At 47.7% G+C, this 20,964-nt stretch overlaps 1 protein-coding gene across 1 annotated transcript in view; it reads left to right on the forward strand.

The window, feature by feature from the left end:
* The window catches only part of Ptprn2 (protein tyrosine phosphatase receptor type N2), a 748,763-nt gene that overhangs the window by 613,770 nt on the left and 114,029 nt on the right, over positions 1-20,964 (forward strand). The window contains exon 13 of the mRNA XM_021179074.2: positions 19,939-20,151. Coding sequence (XP_021034733.1) covers positions 19,939-20,151 — 213 coding nt within the window. The remainder of the gene's footprint in view (positions 1-19,938; positions 20,152-20,964) is intronic.

Consider the following 20,964-nt stretch of genomic DNA (forward strand, 5'->3'; position numbering starts at 1 on the left):
GCCTTACAGTTGGATCTCATGGAGGCATTTCCTCAACTGAAGCTCCTTTCTCTGTGATAACTCCAGCTGTGTCAAGTTGACACAAAAATAGCCAGTACACCCTGGATCTGCATGGTGGAAGTAAATGTCCGTTGACATCCACGAGTGTCCCATTCTGCATGTGCATAAGTGCAAACAAGAACACACGTACACACACACACACACACACAGAGAGAGAGAGAGAGAGAGAGAGAGAGAGAGAGAGAGAGAAGAACCTTTAAAATGAAGAGGAAAGTCATTTGTGAGTAGTAGCTCAGTTGGAAGAGTGCTTGCCTAGCATGCATGGCACCCTGGGTTTGATCCCCAGAACCACATAAACCAAGGGTGATGGCACACACCTATAATTACAGGACTCAGAGGACCAAAAGTTCCAGATTATTCTCAGCTGCATATTAAGTGAGGGGCCAGCCTGTACCACATGAGATACTGTCTCAGAAAATCTTTTGGTTTTGAGATAGGCCATTTGTGGAGATGGATGGCTCAGTGTTAAAAAGCACTTGCTGCTTTTCCTGAGGACCCAAATTTGGCTTCTAGATGTGTATCTAGAATCTCACAACCACCTCTAACTCCATCTCTAGGGTATCTAGTGCCCTCATCTGGCATTCATTTTTGCACATATGACAGGCGCTCACACACACACACACACTACTAGAAAGACAAACAAAGAAACAGAAGAAAAGGGGGGAAAGGAAAGAAAACAGAAAAATTATAACCTGCAAAGGAAGCAGACAAAGCCAACAGAAATCCACCATGAGATTTGGGGCTGTGCTGGGCAGAGGTGTGACGTGAAGACAGAGAACAAAGTGCTGCTGGGGAAGTGTGGGCTGAGTGGCGTGGCAATCCCGCAGGAGTGTGCTGCACAGGGTCTGGATTCTCCATGTCCACTATGCAGGGGTTTTCATTAACTGGGATGAGGTTCTTCCCTGCAGGATCCTAAAATAGTTCTAATACAAACAGCTTGTTTAAGTTTCCCCAGATGTAGAAACTTAAAGTCAGGCAGTCAGATTGGGCCCAGGATCTGGAGCAGATCTTGAATGCTTCCCAGCTGCCAGTATCATAGGAGGTCAGTGGCTAGAGAAACCCTGGAGGTTGTAGGCGCCAGGTATGGCTCCGTGGACCCCTTGTCTTCAGTCCATGCCTGGCAGCTGGTTTGCTCACAGCTGAGAGGACAGCAAGGGACTTGTCATCTCATCTTGAAAGTGACTTCAACCATGCTTACCAAAGTCCTCTCCCAGCGTGGATAACTAACCGACATGAAGCAAGATCTCATAACAAGAGTAGTTTAGTCTGATGACTCTGCCCCAGGCTGGTCATAGTAACATTCTGATGTTACTATGTTCCTATGTTCCCCTAAGTCCTTCTTTGCTTCTTATAACACAGTTATCCTTTCTTTTTTACTCTATGTATGATTTCTGTGCAGAGTGTTAAATAGTGCATGATTGTTGGAAGGCTTAAGACCAGCTTGAGATTACGTAGCATCCTGTCTCAAAAAAAAAAAAATTTTTTTTGTATGGGTTCCCACAAGTTCTGTCTTCAGCTTTCTCTTGAGACTGATATATCTCAAAATGGCAGTCACTTGAGACCTAAGAGTCATCACAAGATTCCTAGACTCTCTACCCTCCTGGTCTCCTGGACCAAGAGTTGGAGAGGCCAGGCAATGTGAGCAGAGTGGGCACTACCCATCCAGGAGGAGCTAGGTATAGTCATGATCCTGCAATATGGCTACTGGGTGATACACCTGGATGTTTCTATTTGTGTCTGTGGTTGAATTGATTCAATAAAAATTGACATTTATTTTGTTGATAAAACTCAGTTTATCAAAACCGTAGATAACAGAATAAAAAATGTTGAAATAGCTGAGTGATTACCTACCTTCCCCATCAAGTGTTATATTATCCAGCATGTGCCAGCAACTGAGTGGGAACAGAAATCCTGGTATCTCGTCAATATTGACCAGCCATTTACCTGCCAGATGGACAAATCAGACAACATAGGACATATAGACCGTGTGTTATGGGCATACATGCAGTATATGGTCTCGCTGCCACAAAAGGCACATGCCACAGAACCTTTCCAGCATGGTGTCATCTCCCTGCAAGGCTTTCATTTTATACAACTATGTGGCCCTATCGAAACTAGAACTTTCTCACATGAAGCCTACATCACAGCACAGGACAGAATCTGCACTGTGTGTTCCAGAAACAAACACAGAAAGATGGGGCCATGGTGATGAGGCTGAGGAAAGACACATTCAGATGGTTGATGCTTCTGGTCAACATGAATATCAGAGGACCTTCAGTCACAGCAGCCCATAAGCACATCACACAGAGGATCAGGAAGAAACTTTCTGCCTTGTTCACATGCAACTGTGACTATTGACCTACAATTGTGTCAATAAGGGGAGGCTTGCAGGATCTGGTGGAGACCATGCTCTCTGTCAGAACTCCACACTGTGCACCTGGTGCTGGCTGGAGAGTATGGCTAGAGCAAAGATCTTCCCTGGTAAATGTGTGTGGGATGTTTGTATATTTACCACGGACTCAGTGCTGATCATTTTGCAAATGATCAGTTTGATCATTTATTTTGTACCAGACTGGTTTCCTCATCCATAAAACTTGAATAGAAATGCACAAATCACATGATTCCTGGGAGAGAGGAAAAAAATGAAATCTGAAATAGCAACTAAACAGACACAGCTACCGCCCATCTGTTTCCATGTGTGCAAAGGACTAACAGTGCATGGGGTATTTGAAGAACATGCATGTGTGTTACTGTGAGACTAAGTTAACTGCATGAGTATGCATTCAAGCTTGTGTACTTATGTGCATCTGTGAACATGTCTGTTAGCTGCATGAGTGGGCATGGGAGGTACTGTTGCTGGTCTTCGCTTCTTCGTGGGTTCTTCAATTTCCCAACCTTTATCTCCTCAGTTTCACCTTCTACCACTAGACAGGAGAGAAAGAAGATAGAGAAGAGAGAGAGATAAAGATCTCTGAATCTAATTTCTTCTTTCCTTATTTCTTCTTTGAGCATGGCTACTAAAGAACCCAAACTGACCTCTGCAAATGGCCACCAATCCCATTTATTATGGCTCTAGCATTTATATACCCTCTGAATAATTCCCACAATTCCAAACATCACACAATTAAAGAAACTACCGAGAGCTGGCAAAGCCACACCTCTGCTAGGGCATGAGGCAAATCATAGTCAGCTGCTGTGGACAGTTCAATCCCGGTGTTTTAACCTGGGATTAAAACAAAACCATATTCTTACAATAATATTTCTGTCCTTTTAAAAGAAACCCAAAATCCAGAATTCTTATGACATTTCCCCTTCCTAATGTTTTAAGCCATTAATTATGCTGGGTTTATCGGGAAATTATAAGCAGAGACGTTTTCAGTGAAATAAGTGCTTTTTTTGGGTCAGTGGCCAAGGTTTTCAGGAGACCTCTCTGGCTCTTTCTGCTGGAGCGGCTTTGCCTTTGACATAGGCAGACGGTAGCAGCTGAGCAACCCTGTCACCTGTGTTAAATTCATGAACAATGAATCCTTGGGAAGTCAATCCACTCCTTCCCAAGATTATCCCACCATCCCTGAGCAGAGGACGGCCTCATCTCTGAGTGTATCATTATCTTCTCATGGATTCGCCACAGGGCGTGCCCAAGATCTTTCTTCATCGATGTCAGTTTTACTCCCATCTTGAGAGGAAGGCAGGCCTTGGTGGCTCCAGTACTTTATTTGGGGGCTCTTGACTATGACAGACATGCCACTGCTACACTGGTTACCAGAGAGATCCAGATGAGCATCCCTGTGTGAGCATCTTGAACCTCAGTGTCCCTAAAAGGTGCTTTAGCATTACGGACTTGTGGACTCTCCTCTCTGTTGCTGAGGACCCTCTCCCCAGCCTGGGTATGCACGCATGTGAAAAGCAGAAGAATGCTAGTATGATGAGGGCTAGTATGATGCGGAAGCTATGTGAATGCATGTGAAAAGCATATGAGTCACAGTGTGGGTGTGAGCTGCATGTGCATGTATGTGAGATTGGGGAATTAGCACAAATATTGTGTGAGGTATGTATATGTGCATGTGTAAAGCAGGTAAAGAGGTTGTGTGGGGGTGAATGTGAGCGTGTGAGCTATGTGGGCACTGTGAATGGAAGGTTGTACGCATGTTATATAAGCACATGTGTAAGCTATGTGTATACTGAGGTGGTGCATTTCTCTTAGTGTGAGTATATTGTGCATGTATGTGGACACCTGAATGGGTGAGGTATGTGGCTTAGTCTCAGCATGTGTGTGTGTGCATGTGCATGTGTGCATGTGTGTGTGCTAGTCAGTATACAACAGCTCCCGTATCTACTGATGAAATCTTCCAGTGCACTCAGAGGCTACCTCAGCCAGGGACAGTGTAGAACCCAGTGCACTTTGTGCTACACTTTGTTCCTAGCACAAATCTTAACAACCTAAGCATATGATATTTTCACTCCTTATTAAATTAAGAACTTTCAGCTTTCACTTGAAAACATTTTTTAATAGTTTTTCTTTCATATATCTAAATTGCCAGCACTGTGGTTTGAGGGTCACTTATTAAGTTAAATAAATCTTACTTGAATACAAATACTAGATATGAGCTGTGACAGCTAAGTGACTGACAGTGTAGCACATACAAGTTGGATACACTGGACAGAGGGCTAAGCCATATCAAGGGCAGTACAGGTAGGATGGCTCATGAGGTCGTCACATTTCCCCAATGTGTAATTTTAAAGCTACATGTTTTTTTTTTTGTTTGTTTTTTGTTTTGTTTTTTTTGGTTTTTCAAGACAGGGTTTCTCTGTGTAGCCCTGGCTGTCCTGGCACTCACTTTGTAGACCAGGCTGGCCTCGAACTCAGAAATCCGCCTGCCTCTGCCTCCCGAGTGCTGGGATTAAAGGCGTGCGCCACCACGCCCGGCAAAAGCTACATGTTTTGTTTTGTTTTGTTTTGTTTTACTTCTGGAACTTTCCACTTAACATTTCTGGTCTACAACTTACCACAGAAAACAAACCACAGAAAACGAGACATATATGTGACATGTATGTATGAGACATGTATGCACATGCACATGAACTGGTAACAAGTCTGTGTCATTCTGGCAAAGCCAAAGGCTTCCACACCAAGTGCCAAGCAGGGTAAAGAGCACAGGCCTCAGTCCAGCTGGCCAGAGTCTGGGGCAGGGAAGAGAGTGGTCGTAGGTGGAGCCCCATTACCAGCCGACACGGGCTCTTGTGTGGAGAACAATTGACATGGACTGTCCAGAGTATCTCCTGTGCTTTGATGAAAGAAGCCAGCCTGATAGGTCCGAGGAAGAGATGGTGGAGGCCTTGTTGAGAGACATGAGCTGGTCAGATGGATTGAGACCAGTAGGTGCAAGACAGTAGATATTACTCTGGACTGCCTGAGGTGACAACTTCAACTAAGGAGGTTAAGAAGGAAGGTCTGACTGGGTGCTCTCCTGAAACTGTGACTGAACTAGGTCATAGAGAAAACAAAAAAGTTCTGACCGTGGTTGGGCAGCAAGCGAGCATCTTCGATGTCACCCAGGGAAGTGAGTCACTTTCTCGGTGAGGTTAAGCACACCATACTGGGCACAAGTCTTTTGAAATGGCTTATTAAAATAATGGTAAGAAATGATCTTTCTTTAAAGATTTATGCTTTAAATATGCAGAAGCCACTGGAGATGAGGAGAGAGAAATGGATGTACAATTTGGGACAGTCAAAAATGAAAAGCAGTTTAAAAATATTAAGTTAGAATTCTGAGGGTAAATCTAGACAGGGATTTTTCAGAAAGGACTGAGCAATGTTGAATAAGGATGTAACTTACTACAGGTCATAGTGGACCACTCTTACGATGTCCTCCAGCACTCTCAGGTGCCCGTGGGGCCCTGTGTTAATATGAACCACACCTCCAGAATCACCATGAGTCGTGTTGTATCATTAGAGAAGAGCTGATGTACTTTTAAAGTTATTACTCACTCCACTATTATGTCAATTAATTGTCCGTGAACTTCTACAGAGTTCTGAATTACTGTCACTAAATTTTTCAGAGTGACAGATAAGCCTGAGACCTTTTCATATATGTCAGGGAAACACCCAGCTGTCCACCACCACTAAATTTTTATTCTCATTCGATTTAGATATTTGTAAACTTATCTGCAATATAATATCAGAAACAACCATGTTATAGTGACTCCTTCTTTATAGACCCCCACAGGAAGCCAAGACAGCTGGACTGTGGCTGTTCATTCATTCATTTGGAGCCTATTTCCTTACATTAAAATACATGTATTCATTTCTCTTAAAGAATATGTGAAGAGTGCATTGCAGAATTACATAACTGTGAACAAACATTTACCTCAATTGCTGTTCTACACTTAATTCCTAAGCAAGCAATTCAGGGGAGGAGCTGTTTCCAAACAATTATAATAGACCTGCAATCCATACCTGACAAAACACAAGAAAGAGACAGAGACAGACAGAGACAGAGACAGAGACAGAGACAGAGACAGAGGCAGAGGCAGAGGCAGAGGCAGAGGCAGAGGCAGAGGCAGAGGCAGAGGCAGAGGCAGAGGCAGAGGCAGAGAGAAAGAGAGAAANCAGAGGCAGAGAGAAAGAGAGAAATGTAAAAACTTCTACAAAGGTATCTTGCTTGCTTTCACTGAAACACAATGGTCTCACTTAGCCATTCTCAAAAAACTTAGATCTCTGTTCTTTCTTACAAAGGAATTTTAGCCCAATTTTGTGAGGAATAAAAATCTAGTCGTGAACATACAGTATACACACTATTCTGAATGCCAACCATTAAATATGCATTTATAGCATTATTTGTGACTAATAAGTGGCTAGATCTTCCCAAGGAGGGAGACAGAAACTCATTCATCTTGTAGGCTCTCTGGAATCTCAGAATAAAACCAGAGGAACCTCCAGGGAGGCCGTTCTGTTTGTGGATGCCTGCCCCAAGAGCACACGTTCTTTAGAACACTGGTTTTAATGGGCAAATCTAATAACAGCAGTAAGGAAGGCCTGGGGCTTCTCATGTCCTTTGAATTATAATTTCAAAGTTTCTGGAAAGAAAAGTCTACAAAATCTCTACATATTTGTTAACCAACCTATCAGGGATAACTTTTTTGATGAAACATACTTTTTGTTTAAGTAGCTTTCACACTTGTTTGTTGGGGGATGGGGGTGGGGGTGATACATGCTGCACCACGTGGATGCCAGAGGACGCCTTGTAGGAAGTGCTTCTCCCCTTCCACCCAGGCTTGGCAGAAAACACCTTTACCCACTGATCCACCTCCATCTCCCCAGCCAGTTCTTTTTATTTTGAAGGACACAACTTAATGTAATTGTGTTAATCCACTGAGGGAACAGAGGCCCTATTTGAAGTTCCTATTTTTTTTCTTCCTTTGCAAAACTTTAGACTAATAAGAATATGAGCCAGCACTAGGACTAATAATAAAGGCTGAGTTGTACTGGCAATCCACCCCCCCCAAACCAATTTCCATTTTTCTGTGTTGATTAAAGATGTATTTGTTTTCCCTTAAAGTCAAGTAAAATATTTGAGTGAATAATTTCAGGATGTGGCAGTTCCTCCCGATTTTAAGATGGGGCACTGCCTTAAGAACCATACCTGACAACTACTCAAAAGGCAACACAGCAGGCCTCGAACCCTAGGGAGCACCTGCTCCTGAACCAGCTGTGATCACTCTGTATGGGGGCCAGCCCTCCTGGCACCCTAGGCTGATCTGCTGTTCTTGCAGCCCCCAGGCTGAGCTGTGCTTTTTTTCCAGAAGGTGGCAATGCAAAGCACCATAGCTCCTTGGGAAGCTGACCCAGCCAGACATTCTGCTTCCCACCCCAACCCCCAAAAAACCACTAAAGTATATCACAAAATGTCATTCTGTTTCACAAATGTGAGAAATGTGCTACAAAAAAAAATTAAGACTGTGGTTCCACTTTTAATTAATAATTTAAATGTTTTTAATGAATGGATTCCTAAATCAAAGGCATGTTAAATACTATATGGGAGGTATACATGTAAATCAGTGTCTACCTTTTAAAAACACAATTGGTTTAGTTTGCTGAAAATCAAGCATTTTTAAAAATCGTCGTCTACTTTTGCCAAGCCACTTAAACTTCCTGAGATAGTGTTTTGCCTTGCCAAAACTGTGTCTTCCATAACAGCCTTTCTCTGTTTTGCTTAAAACTACACTTTCTTTAATAAGTCCATGGGCTGGAGAGTGACTGTAATCACTTAGCTGAGTGCTCTTCAAGTCTACGCTGGTCCCTAAATTGAAAATGAGATTCTTATCTCAGCAAGTTAGCTTCACACATGGCAAATGTAAAATGCACTTTAAACAATGAAGAATTAGCAGCGACCAACAAATCATTTAAAGCTATTTATATTGTTTGGGAATTTTGTAAGTCTGGGGAGTTTTCCATACACCAGACTTTCTATTTACTCATCAGCCAACCTTTCGTAACTTCTATATAAATAATATACCTGTTTGTCATTTATGAAAGATCTCAAGTAATATATGTCTCATACATATTTTGTGTTAATTTTTTTCTAGAAAATGTTACTGGAACCACGTACAATGAAATGAGATCTTTGCTTTCATGATTCAGGGAGAAAAAAAATTCCTATCCTTCCTGAGGACTGCTGAATTATTATTGTTGAGAAACTTTTGTAAAGGACTCACCCTGACCTAAAAATAAGAATTTAAAAGGAAGGGGGGAAAACAAGAGCCCTGTGGGTTGATTTATCAGATTCTAGGCGAAAAGAAAAGAGTCTTCATGTGAAGTACAAACTCTTTCTTCCCTAAGCCCCTGGACAGCAAGTGTGTCTTGCTTCCAGCGTCTGCAGCCAGAAAATGAGGCTAGGGCTCTCTGTTTCAGAGACAGCAAAGGCAGTCGGAAGCACGGAAAGTTTTAAGGGTCACCGGTAAGAAAATACACTCTTCTACATAGAAACAACTGCAAGGTGACGTAAGGACATTTCACCATTGAAAAGGTGACCACAAACGCAACTCACGGCATCTCCGTCCCCATCCTTCCTCAAAGAACCGCATAAAGCAGGCAGGCTATTGGATTCCAATTAAATCTGGAGCATGGATTTTAGACAGGGCAGGTAAAGGAGCCCTTTGGGACACAAGGAAACTAAAATATAACAAACGCCTCTACTTACAGATTTCCTTGTCTCTTGATGCTTGCGGAAAACCAAGCTGGCTGTCTGCCGCCCTGGTCTGGCCTGCATCTGCCCTGCTTCTGCCCTGGGCCCTGGCCTTCTCTGGCTGTTCTTCCGAAGTGACCGCGAGGGGTCCCTGCCACTTGGAGCAGAGGGGATGTATCCCACACTTGCTTGTGGCTCGGGACCACTAAAAGCGAGAAAAGCAAGTGAGATGTGACAGAAAGATAGCTCTGAGCCGTATCCTGGGATGTGCCAGGCGTCTCTTGGCCTTTAGGATCCTCTCAGTGCACTGCCTCCCGCTGAGTTTGCAACGCTGGCTCTGGGGCTGGAGTACAACAGGGCCACAAACTCTCCTAGGCTATGCGCGCTCCTATAAGCCAGGGCCCGCGCGCCCCCGACTCCGCTGCCCCGCCCAGATCTCCGGGCGCCTTGTGCCTGCGCCCCTAGGCTGCCAGACCCCTGTGTTCCCCGCTGCACTCCTGATGTCTTTAAGGCGCTGTGGCTGCAGTGGGAGAGCTAAGTACCCTGGCACACCAAATGGTGAGCATGGGGCAGGGCATACCCTCACACTGGTGCTAAGTGATGAATCCCTTCACCCTAAGAGTACTTAAAGTACCTGGGAGGCCGAGTTTCTTGCCATAAAAAGAAATCTGTGTTCCCGGTCCCAGTATTCTGTGATCCATTTTCCAAGTCCAGTCGGGGAAGAACAGAGAAGAGGGGAAAAAGAGAAGCGAGGGAAGAGGAGGGAGAAGAGGAGGAAGAGGAAGAAGAGGAGGAGGTAGTGGTGGGTGGTGATGGTGGTGTTGACTGGAGGCAAACTTACACACAGGCTGTTGCTATGGAGAGGCCCGGTTGCTAGAGGGGATGAGGGCGGCAGGTCCCCTCCTCAGACTCCAGGTCTCATGTTCTCCTGTGCCAGAGCTCCTCCTGGGAATGGAACGCAAGGCACTAGGCACTCAAGTAGGCTGGGCTCTGAGGATGATTGTAGGATTTGAGAAAAAACACCTTGGTCCCGGTCTTTGCCTGGACAGGCCTTTAGCTAACTGGCCTCCGCGCCCTGCAGAGTCCTGGGCCTGCTGAGGGTGCAACAGAAAGGGACCACTCTAGCAAACCTGATGGAGGGCCTCCGGGTTGCCATGCGGCAACCGATTTTAAGCCGGGGGTGGGGTGAGTGGGGGGTAGTGAGATGGGAGAGTGAGGGTTGGGTGGGGAGGGTCTGCAGGGCCTATCCTCTAGCATAGGGGCATCCCATACCCAAGAGACTATTGGGGAAAGCCCAATTTATCCTCTTTGCCACCCCTCAAACTCAGCTTTCCCATGAAGTTACCAACTGCCTCTTCCAAACTACTCAGGCCTACAGGATTGGTGCAGGTTGTTCCACCATCCCAGGCCTCTAGGGAATCTCTCTTTCAGCCCCTGTAAATTAAAACTAAACAAAAGAGTTTAAGCCGGTGACCAGGGGAAGTCGTCCTTGGGAAGAGCACCAGCATAAGCAAGCACTTGGTAGCACTGGACCCTCCTTTTGGGAGCCTGGTCCTTTCCAGGCTGTGGAGCTCCAGCCCCTTGCATTAGGCAGGTCTGGGGCTTCGCCCAGGTGGATGAAAAGGCAAGGCGGTACCAGCCTTTCCTGGCCCGGCCTGCAGTGGGGGCTGCGGAGTTTGTTCTAGGGTCCAAGAATTGGCTCTGCAGCCTCTCAGTGTGCGGCGGCAGGGTGGGAGTGGGGGGTGTCGACCGTGCAAGCCTTCGTCTCCAGCTGTCCCAAGTGCCGGGAACAATGGGAAGGCGGCAGGAGAAGGGATGGGGGGGGGGTGCGTCGGGGTTTCCTGAAAAAGAGCCCTCCGCAGACTGTCATCTGCGTATGACAGAATCTGCTCCCCCACACTTTCCTTTCTTCCCCTTGTTCCTGCAGCTGTGGGTCTTGAAGAGCGTATTGTACGCACAGATGTTGGTTTTCACTCTTAGGCTCCTGGCCACTCTGTTGGGGCGCAGCGAACCAGGGTGTCCAACCTGTGGCCGCGGCCGGGGGGCAAACAAGGGTTGGGGAGGAAGACTGTGGGAAGGGAGAGTCCGGGAGCCTCATGCAGAGAGTCTGAACCCAGAGGAGGACTCTAGAGACCGCTTGGCTAGCATAAACCCTCTCGAGTCCTGCCTCACTCAGGTCTGCGCTCAGGTCAAGTAATTGGGTAGGCTCCAGCGACTGGAAAGGTAGTCCTGTATCCTACACACAGGTCCCCGGGGGAGGGCGGCCATCTATGGTGATGACAAGAGCTTAAAGATGAAGAAAGAAATGCTTTTCACTGCTGCCTCAGTCAAACATATTGGGCTAGTAGTCCCGCAATTGGCCTGGACCTAGTGGTGGCCAAGTCTCATTAGCATCTGCTTTCAACAGACTGCTCCCTATGAGCATTTGGGTCTTAGAAACTGGGGTTCATGTACAGTATGTGTGGGGGGGAGTGGGGATGGGGGAGTCCCTTAGGTAATTAACATGCTTCTGTTTGGAAAGGAGAGAACGGGCTCGGTTTACCGTAATTTTTTTTTTCTCCTGGAGAGTCTCCATGAAACACTTCCCCTGCCATAAGCAAAGGTCACAGTAGGGCCATGAGGGGCGACTTTTCTAGTTGAGGCCTCATTCCCTCACCCTAACGCTACTCTGAACTTGGCCAGAATGAAGTGCAACTCACGAATGAAAGAAAAGACTGAAAGAAAGAACCGGTGAAGGCCCAGGCTCCAGCGCGGTACCAATGACTGACAAAGCTTATGTCCATTCATAGTCTTGGGCGGATGAGGGTGTATGGAGAGCCGCGGCCCCTTAGCCAATTGCTGTCAGCAACANGNGGGGGGGGGGGACGACATCGCTATAGCAACCGGTGGCTGGGCCGCGAGCCGCGCCGCCGTCGCCGGCCGGGTGCGCGCGGGGCCGGATATAAGGCGGGGCGCGGCTCCCGCGCCGGTTGGAGCTGCGCGCGCGGCCAGCCGCCTTGCGGGGACCGTCCCGAGCCCGGCCCTGCACCCGCCCACGCAGCGTCAGGACCCGGTGCGCCTAGCCAGGGGGCCGGGTTGGGGCGGAGCACGCCGGGCCGCACCGACAGGCCTCGCAGAACTGCCTGCACCCTCGGCTCCGAGCGAGTGCTACGGCGCGCCACCGCTGGGACGCGCGGCACCTTTGTTTCCACCCGCCTCCTAAGAAGTTTGTGGTCAGAAGCAGGATGGCCCCTCTCGTCAGTGGCTTCAATGCAGGGAAGCAGTTGGTTGCGTTGATGGCGCTGTCGCCAGCGGCCGCTGAGCCCCGAAGCGGCTTAGCGGGGCGCACACCCCCACCTCCTGCTTTCTTGGGCATCAAGCGTCCTCCCTGCTGCAGGTAACCAGGGATGGCCAGCCCCGTCGTGGCACTGAGAGGGGCGGTCGGGTGGGCCCTGGCAGAGGAGACAAGAGTGGGGTGGGGCAGAAAGGATCGAGAGTAGATACCCCCCCCCCCCAGGCCATCACCAAGCTTAGTGCTGGCAGGGCGCAGAACAGAACCTTCTAAGGGTTGAGGGTGTGCTTGAGGGCCCCAGATACAGGACTGGGAGTCTTGCCTAGTTCAGAGGGTAACTGACTTGCCACAGGACACACATGTCAAAGGTTCGGCCAACAAGAAATACCGCCTTTGGAATTATCTCCAGGTGGGTCTGAGGCGGAGTGCCCAGGATGGTAGTTCTTTCTGAGCGCACAGATTAGAAGGGAGAGACAGAGGAGACTTCCTCAAGGGATAATGGGATAGTGGTCTGTAGGACTTCTCTCGAGTACTCCTCTCGGCTTGTCATACGGCTGGGCCTCTGGGAAATTCAGAACTTGAAGAAAACGGCCTCGAGGATGAGAGGAGATGGAGACGTACGGTATGATGAGGAAAGAGGGAGGATGGATGAAGGACAAGATGAGCAGCTAGCATAAAGGGGACTGGTCTGGGGACGTTTTCCTCTGGCAGCATTTTGGAGATCTCTTTACTCTCTCCTTTCTGGGGTCCCGGGTGTGCTTCTGTGCCATTTGATAATCCCAGCTGGCGGCGAGTTAAAGAGGACCAAGTGGGCCCGGGGCGGAGCGTTCAGAGAAGCAGGTGGGGGCGGCCCAGGAAAGTGAGGAGTCCTCTGACCCTCCCCCCCCCCAATCCCAGCCTCTCCCAAGAATCACCTTTGAGCTTCTACCTCCCTCCCCCAAAGGGAACCTGCACTTTCTCCCACCCTTATCTATCCGAGACCCCCCGCCAGGTGGGGCGGTCGCGTACTCGCCAGAAAAACTTCTGACTCAGAGCTGTTAGAACAAGAGCTTATTTATTTTATTTCTGACTAATGGTTTGGTTCCTAAAACCGGCCTGTTTTGCGGTTAAAGAAGCTGCACCCTCAGACATCTGGGTAGCCCCCAAATCAGCATCATTGACTTTTAAAGCCGAAGTCCCTTTGCGTCTTCGTTGCAACGCGGCGCTCCAGACTGGACTGCTTTGAAGAAGAGGGGTCAGTATAAGGATTGCCAGGGCCCTGTACGTGGTAGAACTAGGTGTGTACAGCAGTCCACCTGTCGAGCCTCACCGTGCCTCTGCCCGCCTGGGTCCTATCCCACTCAGTTTCTGCTCAGTTCTTCAGTTGTCCATCGAAGTCAGCAGACCTCGGGCTTTTCTAGGTACCAGGCATCGCGCGTTCCTGCTGGAAACCGAGAGTCTTCCCGATCTGGAGTAAAGGGTCCAAATGGTTTTCACCAAGCCAGGATGACAGATTTTAGGGATCAAGCAAATATGAGGAAGCAGAGAAAGGAGATTAGGGTTAGTGCCCACCAGCCCCCAGCCTAGATGCTCCACTCCCAAAGTGCACAGTGGCCCAGCTGGGAAGTGCTAGTCGGCAGCGGTAGCGCTGCGGTGCTTTTAGTATTTTGGGGTGGGTTCGGGTGTTGTTGGGGACATTAACGGCTCCGGCGCGCTTTGTGGCCAGGGAGGCTGGGCTGTGGCATTGTCCCAGCTAGGACCCTCTCAGGGCTGTGAATACTGGAGGCTCCCGGGAACCCTCGACCTTTTGTGTCCTGCGCCATGGTCTGATCTCCACGACCTCTACAGAGATCTTGGGAATTAGTGAGGGGGAAGGGACAGGGAGACAGGGGTGAGAAAGCGGAGGCCTGTGAGGGTCAACCTCCCCGTGTGGGGGAGGGGACTTGTGACTGCCGCCATCCAGCTTCTTAGACCCGCGCTTGACTCTTTCCACAACCCGGTACTGACCAGCTGGGCAAAGCCAAGGCCTTCCGGGTATGAGAGCAAGTTAAGCTAAAATAAGATATTTCAGTCTTGAAGGTAGTTGATTCTTGGGGTTGGGGCTAGTTCAGGACTAGACTGGACAGTATGGCCAAATATCCCTCTCCAATACCAGTACATCACTCCAGAAAACTCCTGAACACTCCAGGCCCCAGGCACTAAACAGGCCAAAACGTTGGCCTGCGAAGTGTTCTGAGGGTGTCCGCTGCTGAGTTTTGAGTTCTGATGTAAAGAAAACGCAGCCAGTGGATCTGAAAAATGCAAGGGGGCAGGTTCCACCTCTTTGGATAGATCCATTTGGCCTGTTCTCTGCTAGCTTAGCTGGTTCTTCCACCCTGGACGATTTGTGGTTAACAAGCAACATTAAAAATGAGTTCAAAGAAGTCTATCCTCCTTTTCAACATCAGTATCATGAATCTTCCCTTATCTTAAAACAGAGCGCTTTTTTCTAGAACAACTATTTTAGGAGTGTTTCAAGATAGCAAATAAGTTATTAATCTTTTGTATATTCACTTATGTATATGCCTGAGATTTTTCAACAAACAGCCTATTTTTAAAAACAGCACATAACTTATTTTCATTAAAGTTTATGTTTAAAAATAATTATTTCGTGGGAGATTCTTCTGCCCATATAAGCTTTTTTTTTTTTTTGTGGCTATTTGAATGGCAGATTTGCAAGTACAATTTCATCTGTAGAGGGGAACAATAGCTTTCAGCCGCACAAAGGCCTTCTCCCACCCTGAATTCAGACCGCAATGCCTCTTGCTCTGATAATAGCTTCTGAAAAGATTTTGTAATGCAGAGAATTAATACATGATTATTTCCGCCTGACTTCTCTCATTTATTAGAATTCTGTGGCAAATTCCAAATTAAAAATAGTTCAGTTAACAGCTTTAAAAAATACTCTTAAAATATTTCAAGACACCCCTCTCCCCCTCCCCATTTTTAAGTTTGGTCACTTGTCCAGGCTTGAAAAATATTTTGCTAAAAACTGTGATCAGTTTTAAAGTGGTAGTAACCATATTTTAACAAATATAATCTTAGTAAAATTAAAAAGAAATTTCCAAATGATTCTCTAAGATACTGGCTCATCTAGCAGGTCAAAGACGAACTTGTCACAGTAACTCATAGTCTATGAGACTAATTTCTGTTTCACAGGGGGAAAGATTTTGCAGTCATAATGACATGGGTCCCCAAAAGAAAGGGAGGGGACATGTCCCTCATCTTGTCTTAAGCCTTTTCCAAACCAAAGTGTGTATGGTGGGTTGCTAAAATAGGGTGAAGCTAGGTTGCAAATCAAATTCCGTAGAAATAGGACAATGAGTATGTCAACAAGAGAAATTTAGTATCCATGAAGCTAAATGCTTATGCTCATAACTTTTTTGTGCACTCAGATTTTAAACTGCAAGTCAGAGACTTAGATATCTGACTCTTATGAATTGGTTATGTTACATTTTATCTTGGTAACATGCCTGCAAATTTTCACCATATTGGTGTGGCTTAGTTCTCACAATTGACTCTAGACATAGAATCCCACACCTCTCAGCTTATCACAACATTTTAGGAAGTTATAAGGGTGTCTGTCAAGGATGTCACCGGAAGCCCCACGTGCCTCACAGGCAGAGGTGGGGATGCTGAACTCCACAGGGACGTGGTCTAAGAGCAGCTCCACAGATTGACTTCCCTACTCCCACACTGACCTTGCCTCACGGGCAATACCACATATTCCAAAATTGAGGAGCTGCAGGTAGAGATGATAGCAAGACATGCTCAAGGTTACAGTTCACCTGTGCTGCCTCTGAGCTGGTGCAACCCGGACCTGCTTATCCCTGATTATTTTTAAAGTCTGTCCTATTCCTATTATTTTTTAAATCTGCTCAGGACTTGGTAGTGTGGGGCTGATGAGTGTGCCTCCCGCTTCCTGGAAGCACAGCCCCCCTCCCCCACCCCAGCCCCTCTAACAACCTCCTTCTGAGAGTCCTCTTCCACCACCCTCCTCAGCCAGCACTGCTCCAAACTTTCAGAAAGAGCTTCCACTGTGCAGAAGGTGTTCTGCTTTTAAAAGACATCTGACTGTAAATGTCAAAGTTATAAATATTTAAACATCATTATTCTTTCAATTTCAAGTCAAAACTGATAAGATGTCTATGACTAGTCTGGGCTGTCTTCCGGGAGGCCCCCTGGAAAGCCGCCTTGTGGTCCGCACCAAACTGCTCATCCTTGGGAAGTCACCATTCTGAGAGGGACTGTGGCTCCAGCTGCACCTGGGTCAGCACAGGTGCAAACTTCAAGCTTCCAGCAGACACACCCACTGCAGCTTCTGGTTAACAAGCATTTTTTTTAATGCACTTTTTTAGCTCCACAGAAAGAAAGGAAATGTAAGGTTATGTTAACTTAGTCGCTACACGTAGAAGAGGATGTTCAACTGACATTAAAACAAGAATTTCTAGAAATTTTATTTACCCCATCCCAGGATTCTTACAACCTCATCCACTGCTAGCAGTTCTCTCCCTCCACCCCACCCCACCCATTTCAACCCTCTGGTCAGGGCATTTTGGTGCTACTGTCAGGCAGAGAGCCCCTAAGAGATAAATTTTCAGATTTGAGAAGCCATCAGTCAGTTGAAATTCAGACCTTAATATTAGATATATATTGACTCGAAGCGGGGGTCCCGTGATCCAGTATCTACCTTACCCTCTTCTGTCAGACATCACTCCTTTCAACCTCCGCTCTGCCAACCTTCCAGGGTGCCCTCCACCCAAGCCCTGAAGCCCATAGTTTCAGATCTGGGTGCCTCCATGACTCCTACCCCACAGGCCAGTGGTGTGAACCTCCTATCTGGTGGGGTTCTGGGGCAGGAGTACAACTGGCACGAATCCTGGTCACCAGCCACTCCTCTGGACTACTCAGGGGGCACAGAGATGGGTGGAGCCTAGAGCAATCTGGCCCTGCCCTCTTCAGTTCTCCCACAGGAGCCCATTGAGAAAGAAGTCTCTGCTCTTGCCCCGACAATTTGGTTCAGCCTCTGAGAAAAATCCCAGCAACCAACTGGTTTAAAATAAAACCGAGAAAGAAGAAGCTGGGGCACCTGGGCTTTTCACTGGTTGCCCTGCAGCCAGCCCCGCAGGTTGCCACGCCCGCTGGGGCCAGGTTCACTTGTAGGAACATCACCTGCCTCTTCCTGTGGCTCCAGAGTGCCCAGTGTCTGTCACCTGCCAGTGCTGTCAATCCGGCGGAGTTCATACTCCGGACCATTGATCTCTTGGTGCTCCCAGCTCTGTGGTTCTTTCAGTTACGTGGAAGCGCGGGTACAGAGCAGGGTGTACTGATGGGCCGTCATATACCATGGCCCACCATGGCTGGTAACTTAAGAGTTATCTGAGAACCTGAAGCCTAGGAATTTCATGACTGAAGCCAGGTTAAGGAGGTCCTTTTCCAGCGCCACGTGGCGCGCAGGTCCGCCCAAAGCCTATGCCGTGCCTTCAGGGACCCTCCGGCAGCTCAGGGGATGGGTAAGGTGCCCTTGTCATTGCCATCCCACCCCTGCCTTTGTTGTGGTCTGCTGAGAAGAGGCTAGACAGGCAAGAGCGGTGGGAAAGCAGCCATGGATCCGGCAGAGTGTGACCAGCTCCCGCCCTGGCATACCTGGGACCACACTGAACCCTGGGGAGTGAACAGCTCCGGTTTTGCGAATGGTGCGGAGGCGCACTGGCCTGGAACTTAAGGAAAAGGGTTTGTTCTTGTGCGAGTTACATCCAGTCATGTGAGGACAGCCATTTGGGCCACCGAGACCCTGGCCGAAAGGGTTATTTGTGTGGTTTGTACTCCTGCCGGTGCTGGGGCAAAGAAGTGTAGCTTGGAAACTGAGATGGGGACTTCGCTGACTTGGGGGGAGGGGCGGGAGACTCTGGAATGACTTCTTTCTAGAAGCTCTCGTGTGGGGTGGGCGGGAGTGAAAAGAGGAGGGGACCCGGGAGGAAGCCAAGAGGAGGAAGGGAAGGGTTCCACAGCTCCCCCCCCCCCCCTTGCAGGATCTTCTAGGCTGCTGCCTCGCAGCAGCCATGGGTGCCGCCCACTCAGTCCTGGGAGAGGTGTCCACGTTCCTGCTCCGGGTCTCCTGCTCCCCTCCCAAAGGTCCCCTCTGCCAGGCCTTGGAGCCCCCTCCCTTCCTCTCTTCCATCCATTACTGAAGTCCAGGAACCTCCTGGGTCCAGAGCCCAGAACCAAGCCGCGCATCCAGGCAGGAAATCCCGGCGTCTTTTCTCATTTAACCCGCGTTTCCATTAACTCGGTCCCAGCGCCCGCTAATCCGCGCACCGAAGGCAAAAGCAGGCTAATTAATGACCAGCTTTTCCAGTCAAGACTAGCGATAATTGCTTTGGTGGCCTTTATGATTACAAGATAAAAATGGGCCCGGCCTGACATAAGAGACACTGTGTACACTCAGAGACTGGAGGAAACGAAGAGTTGGGAGGCTGAAAGCGGAGCAGAAAATTACTAATAGAAGAGAGATAATGAATAGGCCGGCCAGGCATTCATGGGGAAAAATCCATTTTGTTACCACGCGAAATTAGGTGGCGGAAAGGAGTTTGCTAATTGTTCTCCTCTTGTAGCAACCAGGACGGAGGCAGGGGCGTGCTCTTCCATTCATTTCCCGAGTAATTGTGGGGGTTGCTGGCCGGCAGTCGTGGGCGATTTGCCTGCGGCCCTTCCATTTTCCTGTGGCGTGTTTAATTGTTGCTAATACACCTCCTAATAAAGCTAATGAGGGGGGCGCTGTCTGGCTATCTGCCCTGGATTTGAGTGACAAGAGAGGATTTTCTCACCTATTCCCCCAAGATGCAAAGTGAACTTCCCAATCGTCTATTTCCAAAGACCTTTGTCCCCTTTGAAGGAACAATACTCAGGTACCAGTAGTTGGAGTCTGTGCTTATAGAGAGTGACTAGAGCTGGTTGCATTAACCCACAGAATGTCTTCTAGAGCAAGAAGCCATGTCCCAGAGCTATGAAGACTCTGGCCAGTGCATTCTACTGGGACTGGGGACTGTTTAGTTCTGTTAACATTTTACCCAACTCCTGCCAAGCATGTGCTGGATTACATGCTCTGGACAAAATCTGTATCTGATTAGGAATGATGTACATTTTGTTTTACTTAAAGCAGCAAGTTGGGTACCAAATACTTTACGTTATTAAGTTTGAAGAACAGCCACCATTGGGGTTACTCTTGACTTCTGCTTAATAGAAATTCGGTCTGGAGGTGTTGTGGTGTTGGAACTTCTTTGCACGTGTGTCCCTGCACAGCCCCCTCATGTTGAGGCTGCTCTAAGTCTGGAGGGGGTGTTCTGCTGGAGTCAAGGTCCCCTGAGTAGTAACCTGTTCTCCTCCCTCTTCTCCTCCCCGCAGAAGGGAAAGCTCAAACTCCTGCCCCATCAGGAAGAGCAAGAGGACTCTACCAAGTTCATTTTGCTCACCTTCCTCTCCATTGCCTGCATCCTGGGGGTTCTCCTGGCTTCCAGCCTTGCCTACTGCCTCCGCCACAACTCACACTACAAGCTGAAGGACAAATTGTCTGGATTAGGCGCTGACCCCAGTGCAGATGCCACTGAAGCCTACCAGGTAAAAATAAACTTTTCAAAGTTTTCTCCTTGGATTTGTCAAACTTGATTTGGGAGTGGAGGAGGGGGGCAGTCTGTCCCCTCTCTCACCCTCTGTACTCCCTCATGAAGTCACAGTACAGGCTCTTTTATGATGACAGTTTGAAACTTCTCATTAGCATTCATGTAAATACCTTGCAACCACAATTTTATGGCTCTGTATTAATCTTACACCGTTTCTGGGTAGTCTTACATTAGCTGTAGAAAGTGGGTTGCTAATTAGAAATGTGGAAAAAGTACAATACATGAATTATGCATTGTCTGTTATCTTAATCTGGCCACTATTAATGAAACACGCCACAGTTGCAAGATGGATTGGTTGTGTAGATGTGTGAAGATGGCTCTTAAATCAACTTCCTTGGGGGTCTTATAGGAAGGGATCTTTTGACCTGATCTGTTGCCACCCTCTGCTATTGTTTGGATAAAGTGAAACCTAATACTGATAAATGGAATGTAGAGTGCATATGTCTTCATGAGTCAGCAGTGGCAGCTGTGTGCTATGTGTGCTAGAAACACAGACAGGCACCCAACGTGCCTGGGAGTAGAGCAGAAGCCCGGAGAAGTGTGAGCGCCAGAGTCAAAACACAAGGGGCATAATCAACAGTTTCATAATGAATGACTTGCTAAAATGAAACTGTGACTCCACTCAACAGCAACGCAAGCCCAAAATATATAGAAGTCAGGGAGTTCAAATTTTTAATATAAAATATCATTTAGCTCTAAATGTATTAATCTATTTAGGGTTATAAAATTACTTACTTGATTGCTACATTTA

This window comes from Mus caroli, chromosome 12 (assembly GCF_900094665.2).
Source record: "Mus caroli chromosome 12, CAROLI_EIJ_v1.1, whole genome shotgun sequence".
Lineage (NCBI taxonomy): Eukaryota > Metazoa > Chordata > Mammalia > Rodentia > Muridae > Mus > Mus caroli.